At 45.5% G+C, this 22,040-nt stretch overlaps 1 protein-coding gene across 1 annotated transcript; it reads left to right on the top strand.

Moving 5' to 3' along the window:
• The first annotated feature begins 130 nt into the window (after window positions 1-130).
• On the top strand, window positions 131-20,682 carry slc38a6 (solute carrier family 38 member 6). The gene is made up of 16 exons (XM_083633554.1): window positions 131-358; window positions 2,795-2,925; window positions 3,706-3,779; window positions 4,090-4,142; window positions 4,318-4,357; window positions 8,088-8,166; window positions 13,648-13,733; window positions 13,843-13,901; window positions 13,987-14,058; window positions 14,551-14,607; window positions 15,187-15,266; window positions 15,365-15,465; window positions 16,385-16,509; window positions 17,176-17,320; window positions 19,437-19,531; window positions 19,682-20,682. Exons 1-16 carry the CDS (start codon window positions 284-286, stop codon window positions 19,763-19,765), a joined length of 1,356 nt encoding a protein of 451 aa, XP_083489680.1. The 5' UTR covers window positions 131-283; the 3' UTR covers window positions 19,766-20,682.
• The last annotated feature ends 1,358 nt before the right edge of the window (window positions 20,683-22,040 follow it).

Consider the following 22,040-nt stretch of genomic DNA (forward strand, 5'->3'; position numbering starts at 1 on the left):
AATTGCGTCATCAACAGTGGACTCGGTGGTTTCTGATTGGATGTTCGTTTGACACGTCGAAAATGCGACGGGAAATCTCACGTCATGTGATGATAAGATAAACAACAACAGTCAGCAGCAGCTCCAAAAGTTGCGGAGAGCGGGGTGTATATAAGGACATTTGGAGAAGATGATATCTTAAAACTAATAACGCTTTCCGCGGTGACGTTTAGGTTTGACAGACGGCAGCTGGTCTCGTGTGCTGACTGCCGCTGCAGAGTAACTAGAGACTCACCGGGGCAAAATGAGCATCAACACGGACTATAACAGTGCTGGGGACGCAGAAGGCAACGAAACTACCCCTTTATTATTAGGAAATGTAAGTATCAATACAATCATATAACGTTAAACTGTAGTTACACCAAGTTTACAAGATGACAGTCGAGTCGGCGGTAACAGGCATCACATGCTTTCCCTGCAAATTACTTCCAGTTTCTGCACCAGTCAGCATTTTAAACCAAAAGCTGTAGTGAGCCCTGTACCCGCCTGCTCAGTCATAAACACGAGATAAACCTGCGCAAGTCCAGGGGCAACGAGGTTTAAACCCATGAAATGTGGGATGTTTGTTCATATTGTTGTCGAACAGTGATGTAGAGGATTATGTGTAAGTGATTTCCCCACTGATGTTAGGGGGATGTCTGACCATGAACTACAGGAATCATTCAGTTGTTATATCATTTGGACAGAAACATATGTTTAGGCTCTCACTGATCATTTAGCCCCAGTTTGGACCAGTTTAAATACAGTAGTTTTTTATGATAGACCATATCTTTTAGGTTAGGTTAAGTTTTTTTGATATGGACATCACAGAGCATTGGAGATGTAACATGTATGCAGCACAACAACCAGATACACAGTGTTTAGTGTTTATAGCAGAACGCTAATTTTCAACACCTGTCCACAGGCGACTTTTACATTAAAACACACCCCAGAGGACATACCCAAAAAGAAATATCAAATATAAAACCACATGAGCAAAGCTATACGTACAAATATTCAAGGATGTACATACAATACAGTACACACAATGTACACACGTTGTACACACAATACAGACATTATACACAGTACCAGCAGAGGTCTACAAGGGTATTAAATGTGAGAGAACAGTTGTTTCTCTTTTAACCATGACTTAAAACCCCTGTTAAAAACATTAAAATCGTGTTGTGTTTTCAGCTCAGTAGGTAGACTGTTCCATAGTTTTTCTCCTTTAACAGAGAAAATGGATTGTCCAAATGAGGTTTTACACATCGGGGCATGACAGTCTCCGTTTGTAGAAGCTTGTGTGTTAATTTTACTCGTCTGCTGGTGTTTTACAACGTAATCATTAAAAGAGGAAGGAGCGTGGCCATGCAGACATTTAAAAATAAGCTTTAGGTTTGAATAGCTTATGAAACTTCCAAAGCTGAGCATTTTGTGTTTCCCCAACATGGGACAATGGTGCCACCTCATTGTTTTTTTGTCCATGATTTTTATTGTCTGATTTTATTGTGTGTGTATATGATATGATATGATATGCTTTATTTCAGACTCAAGGTCCATACAAAAATACATCAAATACACATAATACAAAAAAGATTAAAAGAAAACACAAAATAAAAATAGTCTAGTGACTCATTTTAAAAGACACCTATACCAGTGCTCCCAAAACTTAGACGTGCAGCGTGTGGCACTGTACGCAATGTTCACCAGCACCACCACAAGTTGATTTTCAGAATCATTTAACCGACAGATAAACCTATACATTACATTTCTCAAGACAGCCTGCAGTGTGTTCACTCCAGCACTCACAAACATCTCACTCGCACTAGTCCACCTGGGCCTTTTTAGCAGTATTCTCTATACATATTCTATGTATAGAGAAGAAACGATGAAACCAGCCTTTACTCTGTTTTCACAAAAGTTTCCCAAATCTGAAAAGGGCTTTAAAATACTCTTTAGGCTTTCACTGACAATTTAGCCCAGGTTGGACCAGCCTAAAGTAGTAGAGTAGTTTATTTATTTATTCATCTAGACATTGTCTTGTGAAATCCTCTGTTTGTATTTGAATGTCAGACTAATATCAAGTATCATTATGCTATCTTTACTGCGGTCCACTGTCAACCCAGAATTGGGTGATTGTCTATTAGTTGTTTCACTCAGCCTTGTGATGGACTGGCAAGCTGCCCCATGCCTAATGCATGCTGGGACAAGCTCCAGGCTGGGACAGGCTCCATCGTGACCCCCTCCGTCATCACATCATATTCTCTTGCCAGTGTATATTTGTTTTTAAAGCCACATTCTCTTAGTACTCATACTATATCTGTGTAAGTTGATTTAATTTTCATCCTCTCACAGCCAGTCTATATTTTTAGCCATCAGGTGTCGTAGTTTCCTTCCTGTCTTTCAGTACTGTAACCCTGGGTGAATCGGATTCAGTGGCCCGAGGGTCAATCCGAGGCTTGTTGTGACACCGACACCAGAGTTGCAGCTCGTTCTGTCCAGGATATCCCCCATTAGAGAGGTCAAGCAGCGCGGGCAGCTCCCCTCATCCCCAGCTCAGGCAGCTGTCCAGTAGGCAGCCAGGGGATCAGATCCCATCCTGTCCTGTCCATTTCCATTCCTAGATCCTACATTCCACTGCAGTGTTATTTCATGACATCCATCATCACGGTCGGCCAGTTGGTCTTGATGCTGTTATGAAAGAATTAGATTTGTCTTCATTATTTTACCTCTTTATCTTCCATCTGCTCCTTTATTTCTGCTCTCTGTGCAGGCGGCAGTGGAACCCAGGGCCAAAGGAGCCTCCTTCACCTCCTCTGTTTTTAACTTGATGAATGCCATCATGGGCAGTGGCATACTAGGTCTAGCCTATGCTATGGCTAGCACTGGCATAATTGGCTTCTGGTAAGTCGGCTATAATCACATTACACCTTCAACCACAAGGCTGTTTTGAATGTCTGAAACCTAGGCCTGTGAATCTTCACTGGCCTCACGATTCGATTCGATTACGATTCATCTGTCAACGATTCGATTCGATTTCACGATGCATCACGATGCATCTCGATACAGCTCCAACAGTATTGCAGCTCCAAGTATCAAATCCTCAATTTTCTGTACTATTACTGCACATGGCTACTTTTTCATCAATTAATACAAGCAGTCAGATAAATATCAAGTCCCTTTTTTACTTTAAAGTGCTTTAAAATCTGAATGTCAACAGAAATTTAAACATAAACGATTCAACGATTCATCTGGCAACGATTCGATTCCATTCACACATCCGCATCGCGATGCATCGATTATATGATTAATTTTGACACCCCTACTGAAAGCTTTGTTTTATATAAATCAGATATGAACTCGACTACATGTACATTCATGTAACAGGGCTGCAACAACATATCGTCGTTCAGGTCTAAACTGTGTCTCCAAAATGTCAACTTTCCAGGAACTAAGAAAAACAGTTGTAGCTTGTTTTAGCTTGATCACAATGCATTTTTGACTCCATTGCGTGGATTTATTTTGCTTTCATAAGGAGTCAGATAATCCATTTTCTCAACCCTCCAAGGAGCACGTAATCCTTCAACTGAAGTGAAAACATGAAAATTGCCAAAATCTGTGTTGCATGCTTTTCACAGGACAACAGCAATATTGATTTCTGTTCTGTCTACCTTTCTTCTCTAGTATCCTGTTGGTACTAGTGTCTACCCTGGCAGCGTATTCTATACATCTCCTTCTGAAGCTGTGTGACCAAACAGGTCAGAGACTAACTAGCCATGGATCACAATCTCTCTTAATAAGTTTGTCAAGATAATCACATCAGTGCATCCAGTGGGTTTCAACCTAAACCATTGGATGTCCCTCCTGTTTCACTGTATCAGTGTAGCTGGAAGCTAACTGATATTCTATCTGTAAAAATAAATAAAAATATTTGAGGCATTCAAGAGACGGGATGAACCGACTGATTGATGTGAGCCATTTAAGGATAGTGCTATCTTAGATTGATTTTTAATCATCTTTGAGTAGTGGGGAATGTCTGATTGTCGTTTATCTGACTCTGTCTCACAGGTATCAATTCATATGAAGACCTTGGAGGCCGAGCCTTGCAAAAACCAGGAAAAGTGAGTTTCCATTTTCTCTCTTCTTTTTTTTTTATCAGTGTAGGTTTGCCCTGTCAAAAGAAGAACTCAGACACTTTACTTTATGCGTACCACAAAACGGTTAACTCCCCATATTATTCATTGCATTTTAAACATAAACAATAATACATAACAGCCATTTTCGAATTCTTTTTAGGTTCTGGTTGCAGTCACTATTCTCATCCAAAATATTGGAGGTAAGCTGGCTTCTATTTCACAGTACCACCCACATCCATTCTTTCTGACAGCATACTGTACGATAACTGCTTTTGGTAGTTTTTTTGGGGGGGAAACACAGTGGTGAAATGGGTGTACAGGGTCAGTCTGTGTCCGGTTTATTTTAGTGTCAGATAGCGCCTCTTACTGGCGACCAGAGGGCTCTGTGTGGCGGTCCGGCCTCTGTCCTGTGAGGCTATTATCCGGATTCCTTGATAACCCTTGACCCCCTAGTCGCTGTCCTCTCGGCCCCCCTCCCACGGGCCTGAAACCCGACTTCTCCTCTAATTGATCACTGATGGTAAACCCACTCCCACCCTGCGAGTGTTGAGTAAGCTAATGGGACCCCTCCCTCATCCCCCCCCCCCCTCCCCCCACTCCCCTCTTCCTCTGCCATCCCCGTCCATCCCTCGGCTGCAGCGCTCCTCACACGGTTGAGAGCGGAGGTGATGGCTCCTCTGCAGTCATTAGCGGTGGGGCTGAGTGGATTATTGCACTGCCCTCTGGTATGTTTGTGGTTTTCCCAGCATGGGGCAGTATGTGTGGGAGTGTGAGAGCCAGCACTCCAGCATGCGTCTGTCTGCACCCCGGGCCCCTTTTATAAGAGTGCAATTAGCCTGGCTCTGGGTAAACATTCATCTACACTGCCAAAGGCTGATGGGCCAATTGACCTTAATTACTGGGCAGCCCAGGGCCTCGCAGCCTGCCTCTCCCCTCGCTCTTAATGAAATGAAAGTGGCTCTGTCTTACGTTGAGAGCACTCTCCCACTATGCTTACGTTGCTGACCACACACACAGAGTTTACGTCAATTTTATGTACATGATGTTTATTATTGGACTATGTTTTGATACCAATATTGACCATAAAAATCCTTTCTGTTCACTCAAGGGCCTTTTTGTTTAGAGCTGTAAGTATTCTCCCACCAGGAATTTCCATTGCATTTCATGGCTATGGATGTGTTGTTGCACTTACTGTAACCAACTGCATGAAACTAAACCATCATACCATGCTTGTTGTGTGTGCCTGTATTCATCATTTGCGTGGTCAAAACACAAAAGTCTTTGTTTCTTTCCTACATTGACATTGATTAATAGGTGAAGCTTCACAGGCAAGCCTTACTGAGAGTGGAGGAGTACAGACCAAACTTTTCTGAAGCAATACAATGAGGATCTGCCCTCTAAGAATATTCCCTTATCAACAAACATTCAGTTATTCGTGAGGGTCTTAGTGTATAGATGGAGTGAGTGTCTGTGTGGGCAGGAGGGTTGTTGCAGGAATTGTCAAATGAAAACAATCACAGGATCTGAGGCATTAAGTTCTTAGCTGATTTCAAGGAGAGTGCAAGACCTGCCCTGGGGCAATAAGGTCCCAGCTAGCACTGGCCTCTGCCTGGCTTCACAAGTCTAAACCCCTTAACATTATCTATCATTATCTATCCCTTTATCACTGACCACACACACCACCCCAGTCCCTTTATCACTGACCACACACACACCACCCCAGTCCCTTCATCACTGACCACACACACACCACCCCAGTCCCTTTATCACTGACCACACACACACCACCCCAGTCCCTTCATCACTGACCACACACACACCGCCCCATTCCCTTCATCACTGACCACACACACCACTCCATTCCCTTCATCACTGACCACACACACCACTCCATTCCCTTCATCACTGACCACACACACCACTCCATTCCCTTCATCACTGACCACACACACCGCCCCATTCCCTTTATCACTGACCACACACACACCACTCCATTCCCTTCATCACTGACCACACACACCGCCCCATTCCCTTTATCACTGACCACACACACACCACCCCATTCCCTTTATCACTGACCACACACACCACCCCATTCCCTTTATCACTGACCACACACACACCACCCCATTCCCTTTATCACTGACCACACACACCACTCCATTCCCTTCATCACTGACCACACACACCACTCCATTCCCTTCATCACTGACCACACACACCACTCCATTCCCTTCATCACTGACCACACACACCACTCCATTCCCTTCATCACTGACCACACACACCGCCCCATTCCCTTTATCACTGACCACACACACACCACCCCATTCCCTTTATCACTGACCACACACACCACCCCATTCCCTTTATCACTGACCACACACACACCACTCCATTCCCTTTATCACTGACCACACACACCACCCCATTCCCTTCATCACTGACCACACACACACCACCCCATTCCCTTTATCACTGACCACACACACCACCCCATTCCCTTCATCACTGACCACACACACACCACCCCATTCCCTTCATCACTGACCACACACACCACTCCAGTCCCTTCATCACTGACCACACACACACCACCCCATTCCCTTTATCACTGACCACACACACCGCCCCATTCCCTTCATCACTGACCACACACACACCACTCCAGTCCCTTCATCACTGACCACACACACACCACCCCATTCCCTTCATCACTGACCACACACACACCGCCCCAGTCCCTTCATCACTGACCACACACACACCACCCCATTCCCTTCATCACTGACCACACACACACCACTCCAGTCCCTTCATCACTGACCACACACACACCGCCCCATTCCCTTTATCACTGACCACACACACACCACTCCAGTCCCTTCATCACTGACCACACACACACCACCCCATTCCCTTCATCACTGACCACACACACACCACCCCATTCCCTTTATCACTGACCACACACACCACCCCATTCCCTTCATCACTGACCACACACACCCCCCCATTCCCTTTATCACTGACCACACACACCACCCCATTCCCTTTATCACTGACCACACACACACCACCCCATTCCCTTTATCACTGACCACACACACACCACCCCATTCCCTTTATCACTGACCACACACACACCACCCCATTCCCTTCATCACTGACCACACACACACCACCCCAGTCCCTTTATCACTGACCACACACACACCACTCCAGTCCCTTCATCACTGACCACACACACACCACCCCAGTCCCTTCATCACTGACCACACACACACCACCCCAGTCCCTGTTTCCCTCATGCCCCACTCCAAACACTTCCCCCTTCTCCCGGTGCATTCTCCATCTTTCCTTTCCCCCTTTGCCTCCTGATGTTTTTGGGGCCCGCATGACCCGGCGGACGTGACCCAAAGCCCCTCTCTGATTGGCTGTCTGAGCTGAGGAAGGACGGAGGAGCCCTACAATATCCTGTTTCCTAGGAAGGTGGAGGGGGTGGAGAAATACCTGGATTAGCGTCAGGGATCATTATTGTTAGCATTCCTCCCCCTTGCACTTCTTTATCCTGGCTGCTACCACCGGGCTGCAGCAGTCGGAAGATCTGCATAACGTCTGCTCCTCTGCACCGAGGGCTTTGCCGGTGATCCCTTGAGCTGCCTGCCCCACCCCTCTGCATTAACTCAGAGCCACGGTACCCTACCCTCCAAGCCACCCTCCGCTCCCCAAATCCTGGAAAACACATCACCTTCACACAGTGGTGCAGCTTTGGTTGTGATGGCGTACAGTGTTTTGCCGTGTTTACGTTTCCAACATGGTTTTGGCAGTCGGGTGTGATTGTGTGCGAGTCAGAGTGCTTGTATTTATTTATTTATTTGACTTGCAGAACTCATATTTCCTGAACATTTGTTGTGGTCTCTCCCCCAGCCATGTCGTCCTATTTGTTCATCTTGAAGTCGGAGCTTCCCGCAACCATCAGCAGCCTCCTCAGCGCAGACGACCCTGGGTAGGTATACTGTGCTTCTGCCTTTGTTTCCAAACCGTCAAAGCCACAGTCAGAGCCAAACCATTCTTTTAGATTAGCTGGATGGATTTTAAAATCCGCACCAACATAAAGAATGAGTCATTCTTGTCCCCATTATGTTGTAGATTATACCTTTTGGCCTTCTAATAACTCACATTTGACACTTCGGCACCACAAGGCTACACAAACTGGAATTAGCCAGGCAATGAGAAGCGTATGAATAATGTGGTGGAAGAAGATATCTCAGCAAACCACAGCACACTAAGACTCTGTCTGCGAGAGACTGGAGGAAAACTTGTGCTTGGTGTTGTATAACATGGAACAGACCCAGAGGAAATGTATTTATGATAGAGAGTCATTCATCACCCCATCAGCAGCAGCCTGTGTCCTTGACCGGGCCTGTGTGGATGAGCAGAGAAGTCGCAGGCCAAGAATCTAACTTCTCTCACTTTATTATGGGCCACACTGATTTCAGCAGGAGAGTCGTAGCTGCTCTCAGCTCGATCCGTCAACATGTGAATCTTCCCCACACAGCTGCTTTGCATTAGTGCTCTGCTCTCCTTTCACCCCCAAATCTCTCACACATGTTCCCCGGAATCAGACTGATACAAGGGGATATCAGTTTTGCCATTCTAATTACAGCTCACTGCTGAGGGAAACAAAACATTTCTGTTAATGAGTGGCTCTGGGATGTTAACAGACACATACCCAATTGCATCAAAGCCTAAATAAACGAGTTGTTTTATATAAAAAAAAAAAAAGCTTTTCTTTTTTCTGGCTCATTTATCATAATATGGCATGGAGAAAACACAGTTGCGCTCTGTCTTTCAGTCTTCATCTGTACTGACAGAGTGTGTGTGTCCTGTTTTTTTAACTTTCTCCCCCCGTGTTGAAGTCCGGCAACGGGGCCAAGGTCATGGACAGCTGTGGATCTGGGTTTGTGCTGCGTTGGCCAGAATTATGCTAATCGTCAACACTTGGTGGAGATTGACTCATTGGCAGCGGTACCACAACCTTGACTGAGAGCGATCCTGCAGCTTGTTATAGCGTGAAATGCAGCACATTTCATGGGTCTTCTAGGTATCCCCCGCCTTTACAGTAAGCTGAGGCTCCCAGTAAGGGATCCTAATGGTGGTGGTAGAGATTTCTATTTGACATCCCTGTGTCAGCAAGCATAGCAGAATCGAGGTTATAGCCAAACTTTAGTGGAGCATAGCAGTGTGTAGAAGCAGAATCGAGGTTGGTTATAGCCAAGCTTTAGTGGAGCATAGCAGTGTGTAGAAGCAGAATCGAGGTTATAGCCAAGTCAAGTTTATTTGTATAGCCCTAATTCACAAGCATGTCCCAGAGGGCTTCACAGAAAATATGTCTAGCTAATTCTAGCTGACACAACAGTAGCAAATTACAGTAGTAATGATAACACATTGAACAATTGATAGAGAAATATAGAAAATCTAGAAATATAGGAGAGAGCAGAGGAGAGAGCAGGGAGAGGGAGGAGGTGGGGAGGGAATAGGAAATGTGGAGGAGGAGAGAACAGGGAAGGAGAGGTGGGGAAGGAGCAGGGGAAAGAGAAAGAGAACGGGTGCCATGCTTTAGAATAGTGTGGGGGGAGAGTTCAGGAAGGGGAGGAGGTGGGGAGGGAGAGCAGGGGGAGTATGAGAGAGTAAGTGGAGAGAACAGGGAGAGGATGGCTAGCTGACACAACAGTAGCAAATGACAGTAGTAATAATAGCATATTGTCATATGATAGAGAAATATAGAAAATATAGATTTTTTTTTAGGATAGAATGGGTGCTATGCGTTAGGGTAGAATGGGTGCGTTGCTTTAGAATAGTGGGGGAATAGTGGGGAGGAGAGATAAAGAATCAGGAATAGCCGAGCTTTAGTTGAGCATAGCAGTGTGTAGAGGCAGTATCGAGGTTATAGCTGAACTTTAGTGGAGCATAGCAGTGTGTAGAGGCAGTATCGAGGTTATAGCTGAGCTTTAGTAGAGCATAACAGTGTGTAGAGGCAGCATCGAGGTTATAGCCGAGCTTTAGTGGAGCATAACGGTGTGTAGAGGCAGCATCAAGGTTATAGCCGAGCTTTAGTGGAGCATAACAGTGTGTAGAGGCAGCATCGAGGTTATAGCCGAGCTTTAGTGGAGCATAACAGTGTGTAGAGGCAGTATCAAGGTTATAGCTGAGCTTTAGTGGAGCATAACAGTGTGTAGAGGCAGCATCGAGGTTATAGCAGAGCTTTAGTGGAGCATAACAGTGTGTAGAGGCAGCATCAAGGTTATAGCTGAGCTTTAGTGGAGCATAACAGTGTGTAGAGGCAGCATCAAGGTTATAGCTGAGCTTTAGTGGAGCATAACAGTGTGTAGAGGCAGCATCGAGGTTATAGCTGAGCTTTAGTGGAGCATAGCAGTGTGTAGAGGCAGCATTGAGGTTATAGCAGAGCTTTAGTGGAGCATAGCAGTGTGTAGAGGCAGCATCGAGGTTATAGCAGAGCTTTAGTGGAGCATAGCAGTGTGTAGAGGCAGCATCGAGGTTATAGCTGAGCTTTAGTGGAGCATAACAGTGTGTAGAGGCAGCATCGAGGTTATAGCCGAGCTTTAGTGGAGCATAACAGTGTGTAGAGGCAGCATCGAGGTTATAGCCGAGCTTTAGTGGAGCATAACAGTGTGTAGAGGCAGCATCGAGGTTATAGCCGAGCTTTAGTGGAGCATAACAGTGTGTAGAGGCAGCATCGAGGTTATAGCCGAGCTTTAGTGGAGCATAGCAGTGTGTAGAGGCAGCATCGAGGTTATAGCCGAGCTTTAGTGGAGCATAGCAGTGTGTAGAGGCAGCATCGAGGTTATAGCCGAGCTTTAGTGGAGCATAACAGTGTGTAGAGGCAGCATCGAGGTTATAGCCGAGCTTTAGTGGAGCATAGCAGTGTGTAGAGGCAGCATCGAGGTTATAGCCGAGCTTTAGTGGAGCATAGCAGTGTGTAGAGGCAGCATCGAGGTTATAGCTGAGCTTTAGTAGAGCATAGCAGTGTGTAGAGGCAGCATTGAGGTTATAGCCGAGCTTTAGTGGAGCATAGCAGTGTGTAGAGGCAGCATCGAGGTTATAGCTGAGCTTTAGTGGAGCATAACAGTGTGTAGAGGCAGCATCGAGGTTATAGCTGAGCTTTAGTGGAGCATAGCAGTGTGTAGAGGCAGCATCGAGGTTATAGCTGAGCTTTAGTAGAGCATAACAGTGTGTAGAGGCAGCATTGAGGTTATAGCCGAGCTTTAGTGGAGCATAGCAGTGTGTAGAGGCAGCATCGAGGTTATAGCCGAGCTTTAGTGGAGCATAACAGTGTGTAGAGGCAGCATCGAGGTTATAGCCGAGCTTTAGTGGAGCATAACAGTGTGTAGAGGCAGCATCGAGGTTATAGCCGAGCTTTAGTGGAGCATAGCAGTGTGTAGAGGCAGCATCGAGGTTATAGCCGAGCTTTAGTGGAGCATAGCAGTGTGTAGAGGCAGCATCGAGGTTATAGCCGAGCTTTAGTGGAGCATAACAGTGTGTAGAGGCAGCATCGAGGTTATAGCCGAGCTTTAGTGGAGCATAGCAGTGTGTAGAGGCAGCATCGAGGTTATAGCCGAGCTTTAGTGGAGCATAGCAGTGTGTAGAGGCAGCATCGAGGTTATAGCTGAGCTTTAGTAGAGCATAGCAGTGTGTAGAGGCAGCATTGAGGTTATAGCCGAGCTTTAGTGGAGCATAGCAGTGTGTAGAGGCAGCATCGAGGTTATAGCTGAGCTTTAGTGGAGCATAACAGTGTGTAGAGGCAGCATCGAGGTTATAGCTGAGCTTTAGTGGAGCATAGCAGTGTGTAGAGGCAGCATCGAGGTTATAGCTGAGCTTTAGTAGAGCATAACAGTGTGTAGAGGCAGCATTGAGGTTATAGCCGAGCTTTAGTGGAGCATAGCAGTGTGTAGAGGCAGCATCGAGGTTATAGCCGAGCTTTAGTGGAGCATAACAGTGTGTAGAGGCAGCATCGAGGTTATAGCTGAGCTTTAGTAGAGCATAACAGTGTGTAGAGGCAGCATTGAGGTTATAGCTGAGCTTTAGTGGAGCATAACAGTGTGTAGAGGCAGCATTGAGGTTATAGCTGAGCTTTAGTAGAGCATAGCAGTGTGTAGAGGCAGTATCGAGGTTATAGCTGAGCTTTAGTGGAGCATAGCAGTGTGTAGAGGCAGTATCGAGGTCTGAGCTTTAGTAGAGCGTAACAGTGTGTAGAGGCAGCATCGAGGTTATAGCCGAGCTTTAGTGGAGCGTAACAGTGTGTAGAGGCAGCATCGAGGTTATAGCCGAGCTTTAGTAGAGCGTAACAGTGTGTAGAGGCAGTATCGAGGTTATAGCTGAGCTTTAGTGGAGCGTAACAGTGTGTAGAGGCAGTATCGAGGTTATAGCCGAGCTTTAGTGGAGCATAGCAGTGTGTAGAGGCAGCATCGAGGTTATAGCTGAGCTTTAGTGGAGCATAACAGTGTGTAGAGGCAGCATCGAGGTTATAGCTGAGCTTTAGTAGAGCATAGCAGTGTGTAGAGGCAGCATCAAGGTTATAGCTGAGCTTTAGTAGAGCATAGCAGTGTGTAGAGGCAGTATCAAGGTTATAGCCGAGCTTTAGTAGAGCATAGCAGTGTGTAGAGGCAGCATCGAGGTTATAGCCGAGCTTTAGTGGAGCGCCTCTGCTAAACTTAGGCTGGAGTAGAAGCATTAGGAGCAGTGTTAGAGGGAGAGAGTTGTGGTCAGAGCGCCGGGCTCCCTGACATCCAGTTACAGGGCAGAATCTGTGTCGACGGAGAGACGAATCCATCAGCGCCTATGGTAACCCCGCAGCTGTGAAGCTGCCAAACAGGGGTCAATGGGTGTTGATGTGGTCAGAGCAGGTGCTGCTGACTGTGGGAGCCCCATAAAGAGAGCTGGAGCCAGTCCCTCGTGACCCCATGCTGCGGGCCGACACACAGCAGCGCCAGGCAGCACCCTTCCTGCCCGACCCCCCGACCCCAGCGGAGCCAGCATGCCTTCCACATGTGTCACCGCCAACCCTGCCCCCCCCCCCCCCCATCCAGCCTCCCTATCCCCAATAAAACGCCAAGGCTATCCCTCAGCAAAGGAAAATATTATTCCCCCTCTCCAAAAGCCCAGCAAGTGAAATGTGGCCTCATCTGATGGAGCGACACAACGTTTGCATGTGAATTACATAATTGTTATGGTTTGCGAGAGCTAAAGCCCTTAATTTGTACCACATGATGAATCTGTCTCTCTGTATTTGAGCACGATATGGGGACACATTTCCAGAGCCAGTCCGCTTTAAGGCACTGGAGATTCATCCCGACTGTCCTCATCATGTCGGGACCAGGGATCTGCTGCTTTGAAATGTGCTTTGATTCAGCAACATTTGCCTTTGTCATTTCATGTCTATTTCCTTTCCCTCTGTGGCGTTTTCCAGAGATGCCTGGTATGACGATGGCAGGACACTACTGATCCTAGTGACGCTGTGTGTCATTCTGCCTCTGGCTATTTTGCCCAAAATTGGTAAGCAGACATGACCTTGCTCATAATATAGCAGGAGGCGTCTTAATCCGCTACTCGGACTGGGTTTTACTGCGGTGTATCTTACCAGATCTGTCTTTCTTCCCTCTAGGTTTCTTAGGCTACACCAGTAGCATCGCCTTCTTCTTCATGTTGTACTTCACAGTGGTGGTGAGCTCCACTACACCTCCAAGCATTGTTTTCATCTCGTGTCATCTGTTGGTTGTTGACCTGTTGTGTTGCCTCATCCATCCAGGTTGTGGTGAAGAAATGGTCGATCCCCTGCCCGCTCCCTTCCAATGTCACCATGCCACCAGGTGTCTACCAGGTAATAACAAGCCCCATTTCCTTTTGCACGTGTACACACACACACACACACACACACACACACACACACACACACGTGTGCGCGTGCGTACAGGGGACCGTGGGTCACCTCGACCTGGTAGGTTACAGCAGACGGTCATGGCCGCTGGATTAGGGGAAAACCCAGGAGATTGAGTTTACTGATTGAGTCAGCTCCGGCTGATGAGGACCAGAGAGAGCTGGAGAAAGCTCTGCACTGTGAACGGTGCCACGGTCCTGAGGGGAAGGAAGTTCAGGCGACCTTGCCTGAGCCTGGAAATGACCTCTGACCTTTTTGGATATACAGACCTTACTATTACTGCAGCCCTGGCACAGGTTAACTTAGATGGTTGTTTTCCTTCCAGCTCCATAGCCGGCCGAGGGAATTTCTACCCCGCTCCCATTTGTAGCAACACTGCAGTAGTCTTCTCCTCTCGGAAATAACACGCTCCCTCTTCCCACTCTGTTTTTCCAGGTATCAAATTCCTCTGACTCAGAATGTACGCCCAAACTCTTTGTCATCTCCAGTAAGGTATGTATATGAAACCGGCTCTCTCTCTCTCTCTGCTGCACATGCAGAACATATGAGGTGGCAGTAAGACGCTGCTGAAACTAAGAATGCTACAGTTGTTTGACACTAGTGACATTTCCCAGTCGTTAAGTTTGAAGGATTGGGCTGTATATAAGGAACGCTGCATACTTGAGTGCAACATGCAGCTGCCTCTCACATGTACTTGAGTCTGTAAAAGACATACCCTATGTACATGTGTGCTATGCAGAATTACACCCAAGCACATGTTGATTCCAGTTATTGTGGTTGTGCCGTTTTCTGAGAAGGTCCTAGGACAGCGTTTATGAATGCATATTTCCGACCATCTGAATATATTTACTCAGAGAAGGTCACTAAACTTTGCATTATCACACTGCAGCTCAAATGGTAATTACTACTACTACAACACACTAACAACATCCAGTCACCGACCCCACAGTTCTGTGTAACAGTGTAAAGCTGATAAGTGTGTGTGTGTGTGTGTGTCTGTGTGTCTGTGTGTGTCTGTGTCTGTGTGTCTGTGTGTGTGTGTGTGTGTGTGTGTGTGTGTGTGTGTCGCAGAGTGCTTACGCCATCCCCACCATGGCCTTCTCCTTCCTGTGCCACACGTCGGCCCTGCCCATCTACTGCGAGCTGGACCGGTCAGCCCTAAAGCTACAATTCACCTTTACTTACACCGTTTCATTTAAGTTGTTGACTCTGCTAAAAATGATGCAAAGTGTCTCCTCGTGTCTTTCAGACCCACTAAGTCGAGGATGCAGAATGTTACGAATGTCGGTATCGCTCTCAGCTTCCTGGTTTACCTGCTGTCCGCCCTGTTTGGCTACCTCACCTTCTATGGTAAGCCAGCAGGGACACACTTCACTGATGTAACAAAGATGACTTAACACTAGAACAGCCATTTTTGACCTTTTTGAAATTTATATGTGCAACAACTTTGTTGAATTAAAAAATACAATGCTGGTGGTACCTGACTTTTCCTAAAAGTGTCTGTATTTTCATTTTAAGGGTAACTGAAACCTAAAACACATTTTTTCAGCTTTAATCCAATGTATATGGCTTCTAAGTAGTGTTGCTGAAGCATTCTGGTCAAAATATCCACATTTGAGAGTAAACTGTTAGAATTCTACACACTATCATTTTCATGCAGCGAGAGTGCCCTCTAAGGAGTCTAGGGGTTGAAACCCACTTTTGCAGTTGGGTCTGCTGATAGGCTAATAATCTTCGTTCCAATGATATCACCAAGAACCCCTTTCCCACCCAGAGTGATTCTCATCCCCAGTCCCCAGCTGAGTCCCAAGTTGAGACGTTGATTTACATTTTGTAAATTGTAAATCAAGCCAGAATTCTGGGGGCTTAGCTCCCCTTTAAAATAGTTTGTTATATGAATTACACAAAAGGCAAAGAACTTTTTTTTTTAACCTAGAACAGCCATAGGTGGTCATTTTGACCTCACTGAATTTCCCAGGGTTCTAGGCCTATTTTTAGCCTATCTTTTCACATTTTGGTGTTGTTTTGTCTTTTTAAAATATATCAACAATAAATACATTACTCTCTCAATTGGGTATTTATCGTGAGAGATTATAGAGTTTGGAATCTAGTGGTGAAAATGACTGCTTACGGCCACGCTTCTAGTAGTTATGGAATTCTGGCTCTTCTAAATCTTTTTGTTTTGTTGTTGTTATTGTTGTCATACCTGTTTTCATGTCGACCACAGACCGCACTCTCACCCTCACCTGTTCTTGTCTGTTATCGACAGGCCATGTGAGTTCTGAGCTGTTGGAAGGCTACGACACCTACTTGCCGCGTGACGTCATGGTGATGACGGTGCGGCTGGCTATCCTGCAGGCTGTGTTGCTGACTGTGCCTCTCATCCACTTCCCTGTGAGTTGCTCCGCCCCTTCACTGCCACCGACTAGGGTCACATGACTAGGGTGTCAAAATCATTTTAGTTCACAGGCCACATGCGACCCAATTTGTTCTCAAGTAGGCCAGACAAAGAAAATCAATAATAACCTATCAATGACGAAACCTCCATATTGTTCCGTTTCTTTTAGTGTAAAGAATTACAGGTACATTTCAAGAACACATTTTCACATAGGATTATCTCAGCTACCATCAAACAAATTATCAAATCTACTGTCTGCAACTGTGCATTACAATTGACAGCAACTGTGCAATTCTCTATAGTCAAGGGAAATGAAAAAAGTTTACCATTTAGTGATGAATACAGAAAGCATGAATAGGCTACTTAATATTTAACTTGCTCCTGAAACCTGGTACCTCTTAGCCTTCACAAGTGCATCATATTGGATTGAAGGACTTCTAAGCGAAATCTTTACACTTTGCAAAGTCAGGGCCGCATTGTGGACCCTTTGGAGGGCCAGTTCTGGCCCCCGGGCCATATGTTTGACACCCCTGGACTAGCCCTTTCCCCACCATCCACTACTACCTAATGTTCCAGTTGTCACTCACTATCTTCTGAACAGTATCACAGTAGATCTGCTGTGAGTGTGTGTGTGTGCTGACCCAGCTTTGTGTTTGCTGCAGGCTCGTAAAGCTATGATCATGCTGCTGTGTGGAGGACGGCCCTTCTCCTGGCTCATCCACATCATGGTCACTGTGATGATCCTGGGTGTGGTGCTGCTGATGGCCATCTTTGTCCCAGACATCAAAAACATGTTTGGAGTAGTGGGTATGTGGTCATCCATCTTTGGTGTTTCGGAGACTAATCTTCTTTAGTTAACTTATTGGCTAAGTGGGCTCTGTCTGTCTGTCTGTCTGTCCGGGCGACGTCAGTCACGATTTGTGACGGAAGGGATGTCACAGTGATGTCATCAGTGATGTCACTTGAGCAATTGTGATGTCATCAGTGATGTCACTCGAGCAATTGTGATGTCATTAGTGATGTCACTCGAGCAATTGTGAGCCGATGGCGCACAGTTGCACAATGGCACCTAGGTGGGTGGGCGCTGTCTGTCTGTCTGTCTGTCTGTCTGTCCAGAGTCTCCACCCTAGAAATCGAGTACACGTATGTAGTGTATGGGCTTAGAACCGTCTCATATCTATTGAACTCTCGCAGGGTTTTTCACGAATGCACATGCTTTGTTTCGCAGTTGTATTTCGGACTCACTAATGCACACGATCTGTTTTACAAATGCACATTCTCTGGTTCGCAGTTGTATTTCGGACTCACTTATGCACACAATCTGTTTCGCAAATGCACACGCTCTGGTTCACAAATGTAATTTTTATGCAAACTTGTAATATAAATTCGGAAATGCACACGCTCTGCTTCACAAATATTATTTTGAAGCACACTTGTAATATAAATTCACAGATCATGCAAATTGCTCAATGTGCATTTAAAAAATGCTTCTCATTTGTGAACCTCTGTCTACGGTGAATTTTGAGACTCCCCTGACGTGCAGATCAACGAATGTCACCATTGGCTGATAAAGCTGTCAATCAAATGTGATTCTGATTGACAGATTCATCAGCCAATCAGAACCGTCCTCCCCTATTGCCAAGCTCACCAGCCGCCACTGGTATGCACTGTGTCAGACCTACAGTATGCACTGTGTCAGACCTACAGTATGCACTGTGTCAGACCTACAGTATGCACTATTGTCAGACCTACAGTATGCACTATTGTCAGACCTACAGTATGCACTATTGTCAGACCTACAGTATGCACTATTGTCAGACCTACAGTATGCACTATTGTCAGACCTACAGTATGCACTGTGTCAGACCTACAGTATGCACTGTGTCAGACCTACAGTATGCACTGTGTCAGACCTACAGTATGCACTATTGTCAGACCTACAGTATGCACTATTGTCAGACCTACAGTATGCACTATTGTCAGACCTACAGTATGCACTATTGTCAGACCTACAGTATGCACTATTGTCAGACCTACAGTATGCACTATTGTCAGACCTACAGTATGCACTGTGTCAGACCTACAGTATGCACTGTGTCAGACCTACAGTATGCACTATTGTCAGACCTACAGTATGCACTATTGTCAGACCTACAGTATGCACTATTGTCAGACCTACAGTATGCACTATTGTCAGACCTACAGTATGCACTATTGTCAGACCTACAGTATGCACTATTGTCAGACCTACAGTATGCACTGTGTCAGACCTACAGTATGCACTGTGTCAGACCTACAGTATGCACTGTGTCAGACCTACAGTATGCACTATTGTCAGACCTACAGTATGCACTGTGTCAGACCTACAGTATGCACTATTGTCAGACCTACAGTATGCACTGTGTCAGACCTACAGTATGCACTATTGTCAGACCTACAGTATGCACTGTGTACACTCCAACTTTCTATTGTCAGACCTACAGTATGCACTATTGTCAGACCTACAGTATGCACTATTGTCAGACCTACAGTATGCACTATTGTCAGACCTACAGTATGCACTATTGTCAGACCTGCAGTATGCACTATTGTCAGACCTACAGTATGCACTATTGTCAGACCTACAGTATGCACTATTGTCAGACCTACAGTATGCACTATTGTCAGACCTACAGTATGCACTATTGTCAGACCTACAGTATGCACTATTGTCAGACCTACAGTATGCACTATTGTCAGACCTACAGTATGCACTGTGTCAGACCTACAGTATGCACTGTGTACACTCCAACTTTCTATTGTCAGACCTACAGTATGCACTATTGTCAGACCTACAGTATGCACTGTGTCAGACCTACAGTATGCACTGTGTCAGACCTACAGTATGCACTGTGTACACTCCAACTTTCTACTTGCTCTGCAGGATCCACAACGTCCACCTGCCTCTTGTTTATTTACCCTGGTGTCTTCTACCTCATGATCAGCAACCAGCCTCTCCGGTCTGCTGATTCCATTGGAGTAAGTACACACATTTCACATGTATACAGTATATCTTCATTACCCGTTGATTTTGCAGCTCATCTTCTGTCTAGTGAATATGTAAAACAGTGACACTGTCCTTCCAGCTGATGATGCTAACTCTGGTGCCTGTGATGTTTGTGCTTCCAGGCAGTGCTTCTGTTGGTCTTCGGTTGGATTGTGGGAGTGCTCAGTCTCAGTATCATCGTTGTCACATGGGTACAAAACTCCTGAAAATCCACAAAATAAAGTACAACACAGGAGCAAAGAAATGGAAAGGTGTGCCAAAGAAACTGGATAAAGCAAGGGAACAGACAAATGCTAATCAGCATCACCTATAATTATAGTTTTATTTTTCTTCAGAACATAATTTTATACTCTACTTTGCCTTTTTGTGCATCTTCTGACTCACAACCATAGACCAAACTCAGATGTCATCATTGCCAGTAACACATGTAGTCACAGGCTGACACTAAATCAGAACCAGGTTTTATGTTCTGTTCACTCATAAACATTTACAGATCTTTTCTACACACATTGATTTTAGCCTCTAACAGACCTGGGTAATGATTTGCAAAGTGTATTTGCAAATAGTTATTGATGTTTGTTTTCATCTGCATGAAGCACCAGATGGGTGGGGTTTACTACATCAAGACAATACATGGTGTGTCATGCAAATGTATTTCCCCTTTTTTTTTCTGACAATAATTGTATTGTCCTACTATGTGGAAAATGGGGCACCTAAGTAAGATATAATTATGAGAAATATTTGCAAATACCATTGACCCAGATCTGAAGTATAACTGTTCTAACATTGTAAAGGTACAATGTTGTTAACTAACTTTCTCAAAATTTTGTTCAAAGCAAATCACATAATTTTACATAATAGTGACAAATTTTCATTCCATTTGTGTCTTAATATTTTTGTTGGCTCTTGTATCCTTAAGTCCACATATTGAATTGTGTAGCACAGTCACTCACAGACCAAACCTCAGGTGTAACTGTTAACAGAAATCCAGTATTGATATTTCTGCTGCTACTTGTATATATACTTTTTTTTACCTTTACTGTCAATGACAAAAACTATGAACACTCAACTTTTATTGGACAAAGTAATTGCAATTCCATTGCTACATTTATAATGTTCAGATTATTCCTCAAAATGTTGATGTTGAATAAAAGGGAAAAGGTTTGATATGTATTGATATGTCATCTTTCTCATTTGACCAACAAAATGTCTTGGGCAGTGTTGTGGAAAGCTAATCAGTCTAACATGTCACAGTCATGGCCATATGTTTGATTGGCAGGCGCAGTATTGACGTTGGGAGCGGGCTCCTCAGTGCTGGTCTGCGGCTCCAGTCTGTAGCTAACGAAAGCCAAATGCTCGGTACGTTTCTAATCATGATGCTGTTTAGATTGTCTTCATGCTGCCTCTGGAACCTCTGGCCACCCCACTGCTGCTTTTAATCCAAGGAATTAGGCCGAGCAGCCCCTCCATCCCCCCACAAAGCAGCGGCTGCCCGCTCTTCACGCCCCTTTACAGGTTTTGCCTGTCCAGGAAATATCCAAAGACACTCCCATGCAGAACAACACTCTGTGACTTGCTGCACTTCACTATCAACACTGTGTGTGTCTGGGCTGCTCCAGTTTAAGATCATCCGTGTTTGATCATGCAGCGGTGCTGGTTTTCAAAGTGTCTGCACTGCAGTTAGGTAGGCCTATATACTGTAGATGCTCAGCACTAACCGCTACCACCAGCTTACATGTCAGCCTTCTGTCACCGTCATGGTCGTAACACAAGCTCCTCTGAAGTGATAACCAGGAACAAAACGCCATCAGTCCTTCACACTGAAGCTCCTACATGGATTACTATGGGAGCCTCCACGCGGAACACATACACTACACAAGATTACCACCTAGTGTTGGACTGCGTTCATAGCAGTCCTTCCTCCTCACTTTGTTGACATTCCTTGCTCGGTTTATGCAGACCCTAACTAGAGAGAGGTAACCAGATGCGGCGACTTTCTCCCAGCTTTGTCATGTGTTGGAAACCCGCACGTTAACGCAGACCAGGCAGGGTTGTTTTTATGGAGGCCTGGCCGGGGCATTGTGTCCTCAGCCCGGGGTGGGAGTGTTTTTGTTTGGTTAAACTCACTCGCACCCTGGGCCGATGTCCAGCAGAATGACAACACCATCTCCCAGGGTCAGGAGATGGAATGGGGCGGAGGAATGATGGTGGGCTGAAATCAAACCCCTGTTGGCAGCCTCCGAGCTCATATTGTTTTAAGAGGTGTCGGCTGTGTTCTTTGAAAATTATTTTCTATTGTTGAAAATTAGGGTTCAGGCAGGGTATGGCCGGTTCTGCTCCTGTGTCCCCACTTTGACCCTTGTTTTCTTGTATGAATGTGGGTCTTGTGTGTAGATGAAAGGCAAATTTTGACATCTTAAATTTTGAAGGCACAATGTCATATTGCTGCCATGGTGTGTCTTAGGAGTGTGTTACAGCCTG

Source organism: Poromitra crassiceps, assembly GCF_964638095.1.
Source record: "Poromitra crassiceps genome assembly, chromosome: 3".
NCBI lineage: Eukaryota > Metazoa > Chordata > Actinopteri > Beryciformes > Melamphaidae > Poromitra > Poromitra crassiceps.

Coding starts and splice junctions, on each gene's coding strand:
- slc38a6 (XM_083633554.1), top strand. CDS start 284: ATGAGCATCAACACGGACTATAACAGTGCTGGGGACGCAGAAGGCAAC. Junction 359..2,794: donor CCCCTTTATTATTAGGAAAT/GTAAGTATCAAT, acceptor CTCTCTGTGCAG/GCGGCAGTGGAACCCAGGGC. Junction 15,466..16,384: donor TGGCTACCTCACCTTCTATG/GTAAGCCAGCAG, acceptor TGTTATCGACAG/GCCATGTGAGTTCTGAGCTG.